General features: G+C 41.9%; 1 protein-coding gene across 1 annotated transcript in view; it reads right to left on the bottom strand.

Annotated features, from left to right (window-relative positions):
- LOC101846759 overlaps positions 1–6,253 on the bottom strand; it is a 22,354-nt gene that overhangs the window by 3,579 nt on the left and 12,522 nt on the right. The window contains exons 4-5 of the mRNA XM_005106515.3: positions 4,486–5,302; positions 2,449–3,310 (exon numbers count right to left, since the gene is read on the bottom strand). Coding sequence (XP_005106572.1) covers positions 2,449–3,310; positions 4,486–5,302 — 1,679 coding nt within the window. The remainder of the gene's footprint in view (positions 1–2,448; positions 3,311–4,485; positions 5,303–6,253) is intronic.

Here is a 6,253-nt window from a genome sequence, read left to right as displayed (position 1 = left end):
AGTAATTGTTTGTTTGAGTAAAGAAAAATCTCTAAGGATAAAAATCAGTAACAATCATCCTCCGCTTGTCATTATTCTTTTCTTACCAGAGGGTTTCAATATTTTATATATTTTTTTTTACTTAAGTACGAAGAAGAGGAGCTACGAAATTGAAATTTGAACAAGTTCAAGATACATCTAAACTAAGAATGCACACCAATAATTGGCATTTTCGGATGATTAGTTCAGGTTGTACAGCAGGTAGTTTAACATCACTCTCGAAAGCTTGATTTGCAGTTTTCATTTTTGTTCACAAAAAGGGAAAAAAATTGAAATTAGAGCTGTGATGAAGTTCCTCTATCTCCAAGGAAAAAACAAACCAACGGTCTGTACACAGTGAAATGTCAGTAGTGTAGGGAGATATCTGCCCATGCTATGATGAGGTCAAATACTGGTGCAAGCGATTCAAATGTGGTAACATGTCCATTGAAGACAACCCTCGAGAAAGTCGCCCAGTCTCAGCCGTGACTTAAGAAAATATTTCAAAAGTCGAGAAGATTATGCTGAAAGACAAGCGCGTTACTCCCGGACAACTTTGTACTGAAACTGGCTTGAGCCATGGATCTCTTGAGACAATTCTTAATGACCATTTGCAAAAGTCGAAAGTGTCTGCAAGATGGGTGCCCAGTCTCCTTACCCGTCATCAAAAAGAACAGAGCACAATGCAGTCTGCAAAAGATTGACATGTTTGGTGAAGATCCTGACAACTTTTTTGGCCGTCTAGTAACAATGGATGAAAGCTGGGTCTATCAATTCGACCCAGAGTCAACATCTGCTTCAATGCAATGGAAAACACCATCTTCCCCCACCCCCAAAACGCAAAAGTGCAGAACTCATCTGGCAAAGTGTTGTTATCGGTGTTTTGGGATCAGGATGGGATAATTCTTACGGATTATCTACAAACGGGTCGCACTATCACAGGGGACTACTATTCAGACTTGCTAAAGAGGTTGAAGGTAGCTCTGAAGGAAAAACGACGAGGAAAACAGAGGAAATGTGTCTTTTTGCTTCATGACAATGCCCCGGCGCATGCATTTCGTTAGGCGATATCCACTTCTGAGGAATGTGGGTATGAAATATTGCCACACCCACCATATTCCCCGACTTAGCACCTTCAGACTTTTTTAATTTTTGAAATTTGAAGAAACACATAAAAGGCAGAAGATTTGAAACAGATGATGACATCATAAACGAAGTGGAACACTTATTTGGAAGACAAAATCGATCATTTTTTTCTGAAGGACTTTTCAAGGTCATTCATCGCAGGCAAAAATGTGTTCTTGTGGCTGGTGACTACATAGAGAAATATGTGTCTACATACCAAATTTTAAGTTCGTAGCTCCACTCCTTCATACTCAGGTAAAAAAACAACTTATTGATATCCCCTCGTATATGGTTGTTCACTTTATTCTGTTACTCAGAGTCTAAAGGGTGCAACCACACATTAACTTCTCAGTGAAGGAGTCAGTCATAAATCACTTTTCATTTGTTTGTTTGTTTGTTTATTTGTTTGAGTGAAGAGAAGCACATCGACACAATAATGGTCATTTAGTGTCTGGAAAAAGAAATACCAACAGAAACAACAGGGAGAGTAAAGAAGTAGTGCCTACTTATGAACATAAATAACTTCCATTCATGTGTGTATGAGTATTATAGTAATAAACAATTATCCCAACTGTAGTGATCTTATACAAGACCGTTTTTTTGCAAAAGAGTTCAAACTTTTCATCTCAGTACATGAAACTTATTTATTCAAAAAGTTCGGGCAATATATTAAGTGCAAGTTTAGCATAAATTCAAGGAAAGAGAGCAAAAGGACTCAAAAGCTGTCACTCACGAATAGGAGCAGAGTACAGAAAGGACCTACCAGAGGCACCATCCAATCACCCGCAACGCAAGGAACAAGGATATTTCAGACCAGACATATAATACGCTACAACATCTACAAATTTTGAAGCCAGTACAAAATGTTCTGACAATCCAGAAACAACAGTGTGTACCCAACATCATTCTAGCGAATAAGCATGTTTTAATTCAGGACTGATCAGGACTGAGTTATGATAAAATACTTCGGAAACCTCATACAATATAGACATTTGTTAAAATATATCTATGATTGCATCACGTTTAGTATTTAGTTGAAGTTTTATGGCATGTGCAAAGAGCTGTTACTAGACAGTAACATACAAAGAAAAGAAGGAGAGATAAGGAAGAGAGACGTTAGATTGGAAAGAAGGAGCAAACCCATTAGAACACCCGACAGTCACCCATATAAATACAAAAGGGTAGATGAATGGGTCAAAAATACCCAAAATAAGGCATGAACGAGTGATGATATGCAAAACTCAAGAAGACAGAACTGTGTACACGAATAGTGCACAGTCAACCATCTGAAGCAAAGAGACTCACATAGTGTTCTTTTTGCTGAGCAGCCACATCCTCTGGGTCCATCCGGCCAAAGCAATGGTCCATGAATGACTCGTGGGCCTCTGCCAGCCGCGCTATCACCTCGTCCTTCTGCTGGTACAGTAGGCTAATGTTACTGTGATTAAGGCCACACCCACAAGTGTCACAGAAAGCGTGCAGAAGCTCCGCCTCCAAGGCAGGGGTGGGGCTAGATGGTTTCACAGACCTCGTCCCTGGCAACCCTTGTTTCTTCCTCTGTGAGGTTTGCTCAGTCCCTGAAGATATCAACCCTGCCACCCCGTGTGATATCAGCATGTCTGGTGACGAAGCGCCCATAGATTCTGAGGAAACAATCGATGAGGTTGAGAGCACTTCTTCCAGTCCCATCAACTTCTGGCCAAGCGATGCTGAAGAGGACGTCCTTGAAAATGAATTGTTTAACAATGAAATCTGAGAGGAGAGCTGATCGGTCATTCCATTCACCTGCTGCCTGCTCGACTTATCAGAAGTAGAGGGCACTAACGCAGCAGCTGTTTCCGAAGGCAAAGGGCCAGGAGTCCTGTTCACAAACTGGTTTTGATTCACACCAAGATCCAGAGGCGATTTTTGAAACGGGAAGGATGGACTGACTTCGGCTGCACTTGTGGAATTTATGAAAAGCAGATTGTCTTTCGCAACGCGGTTCTTTTCTCCATTAAAATAATTGTCAGCCAGTCTGGCGGAGGTAACTGATGAGGAATGGGACGGTGCGATGGAATGGGACGGTGCGATGCGATGGAACTCCGATGAGGTGGATATGTCTAATAATGTGGTTATTGGTGATGGCGCTGTGGTCTGATGGGGAAGGCTGGAGACAAGAGGAGGCCTGGGGGAGATAAATACAAGGTATAAACTTTGAGCTGTACAGCATAAATAGTTCTAATTTACTTAGGACATCCTAGAGTTGACGCCGATCACATTAGCAATAAGTTTCATTCTGTGGTGCCAGGGTCAATTTAATCAGTTGTAATTTGAGTCGGTGTTTTGGTTCGTTTACCTCTTCATTATATTGTCAAACGTTCAACTGCTTCACAAATGAGTTGTATTTCTTATTTTTACATCCTGCTTTCTGAAAATATATAAGTTTGTGGCTTTTACTCGCTCCGTTTGCCTGCTCTCAAGCATTTTCCAACACAATAGGAAAAATCCTAAAATTCCCTAGAAAGCCACAGCCACCTTTTGGCCGATACTTGGAGGGTTAAACACAGATTTGCAATGAGAAGCATGAGGACATGTTTACAGTCATTTTAGTGCTATAAAGCAAGCAAGGCTGATAAACAGAACAATAAAGAAGGGGGGGAGTAAAGTAGAACTCACCAGTGGCACCCTTAAACCCCAAGTAGGAGATTCGTATGACTGAGTTCTCAGCCCCAAAGGAAAAGGATGCAAAAATGGGTGAGGGGAGATTCTTTAATCTGCAGGCCATGAATTTGCCATTCATGATGACCAGCCAATTTCTGGTTTGAGTAATGACATATGGCACCTTTGGGACAGCTGGTTTAGGTACTTCGCAAACTCAAAAAAAATCCACGGTGGTGGGATTCAGTTTTTGATCTTCTCTAAAAAAAAAAGAACCAAAAACTAGGTCGTGTGGTCACTCCACCTAATAAAGATTTTGTAGTAGCTAAAACTTTACTTGAAATTCTACAAAGAGTTTTCAAGGAATTGAAATTTACCAGATAGCAGTGTGAGGAGCCTTTGTTAGCTATTTGATCCTGGCTCGCCACTTAAGTGGCGCTTTTGGCTATATGTTTTAGAAGCTCACCACTTAAGTGGCATTTTGCTCAACAATAAGATCTACACCAGGTTCTATGCTACATTTACTACCTATTTTCACCAAAATTGTTATTCTCTGTCCATTTACAAATAGTTTGAGTGCTGACACAAACAAATCCATCATTTTTTGACAGAACTATAGACATTTTAAGGTAACACCCTTCATGCCTGGGTGCGTAAAATTGTGGAATCTCTTTAGTACCGAAAGAGTTAAGTAAAGCTTACCCGTCGAGCACAAGCTGGTCAAAATCAACAGGTAAGAAGTCTGGCTGTGAATCGACCTGGGTTACGTCAGCTGGTAAGTTGGAACCAGCCAATGGTAAGCCATTACTAGGTAGAAAGTTGTTATTCTGAGCTCTATTTTCTTTCCCATTCGACGATGTTGCACAAGGAACAACACTCCCTGCACTGAAGTCCCCTTTCAAGAGTGTTTTGTTTACAGAATTCGTGTTGTTTGTGCTGGCGAATACAGTAAATGGGTTCTGAATTAGCCTGGAAGAAACTGTGATTCCAGAGTTTTGGCCGAACAGTGCATTTGAAGAGGAGGTAATGACGTCTCTGCAGAACTTGTCCGAGTCGGACGAGGTGCTGTGACCCGCTGCACTGGCCCAAGAGCTCTGGCTGTCCAGGTCTGTTGACAACTGTTGACCTACTTTTCTCACGGGCGCACTACCTAACGCACTACTACTCGACTGAGTCTGATTCAGTCCGTTAAGCGGAGTGTATCTACGAGAGACCACACCGTTCGACGAGGTGTCGCTTAGTTCGTTCAACAAAGCTTGACTGATCACTCTCGCCATGTGACTGAGCCCATTGGAAGAAGTGAAGCCCGTGACACTCGACAAAGACGTCGTGAGCTCTGGCGACAGCCCATCACCGCTCGTCAAAGCGTGTCCGGGTAGACCAGATGGCGCAGGGCTAGAACCATTGCCGTTCACTAGACCATCGTCCACCAGGCCCAGCTTCCGTTTGTTCTCCAGACTCTTCACCTCCAGGATATCATTTGTTCGTTTGGACGACGTGTACCGGCCTGTCTTGATAGCTGTAGAGGGAGACAGACAAAGAAGACATATAAATCCAAAATGAAACGTGTTCACGCTACAGCAACAAGAATAATAAAAATGATAACAACTATAATGATCACAGAAATAATGATATGCTCTACAGCATGCTCTTTGTGCTTTACACCCATTCTTACCCAAGCAGACCCGAGTGTAGCCTACTTTCAGAAACATTCTCAGCTTCGTAGCAAAATCTTTCGCTGCCGACAGTCGGGAACTGATTCTCACTTGGGGGAAGTGAGGAAAATCAGTGTAAAGTGCCTTTCCCAAAGACATAACATTGGAGCGATAACAGGGTTTGAAGCCGTGACCTTTCAGTTAAAAACCCAACAGTACGCATGCCAGGACTCTGACACAGAATCTACATCACACACAGAAAAGCAAAGCTTGATGTATTGATATCAAAACAAAGGTGACTTCAGGATAATATGAAATAACAAATTACAAGGCAAAGTATAATGTTTTAGTTTTAGTAAGAGTTTTACGGAACTTATAACACAATACTTTTACTTTTTACTTTTTACTTTTCATCCTCTGTTGCAGTTAAGCGTCGATGGGAGATGCAGTTTTCAATGGTAGGCCAGCTCCGCAGCTCTTTCAGTTGTGATGTTATGTTTTCTTAGGGTTTCCTTGACACCCTCGATCCACCTTTTGCGCTGTCATATGGGCGCCAAGGGGTGGATGTCACCAGAGAAGTCCTAACAGGGAATCAGGTTTTTTCTGCTCAGCTCTCTAGCTTAAACAGCACAAAGTCCCCAAGGCACCCCGGAAAGAGCGGGTCACAAGAGTGTGACAAACATACAAACGAAGTAGAGGAAAAATGATGATAGTAAGGACTAGGGAAGAAAAAGTTCAGGCAAAGTTATGAGCATGACATTGACGAATCAGCAAATTTACCATTACAATTCTACTGTGCATAAGAACATTTTTAA

This window comes from Aplysia californica, unplaced genomic scaffold, assembly GCF_000002075.1.
Source record: "Aplysia californica isolate F4 #8 unplaced genomic scaffold, AplCal3.0 scaffold00539, whole genome shotgun sequence".
Taxonomy (NCBI): Eukaryota; Metazoa; Mollusca; class Gastropoda; order Aplysiida; family Aplysiidae; genus Aplysia; species Aplysia californica.
This window is presented reverse-complemented; position numbering and strand designations above follow the sequence as displayed.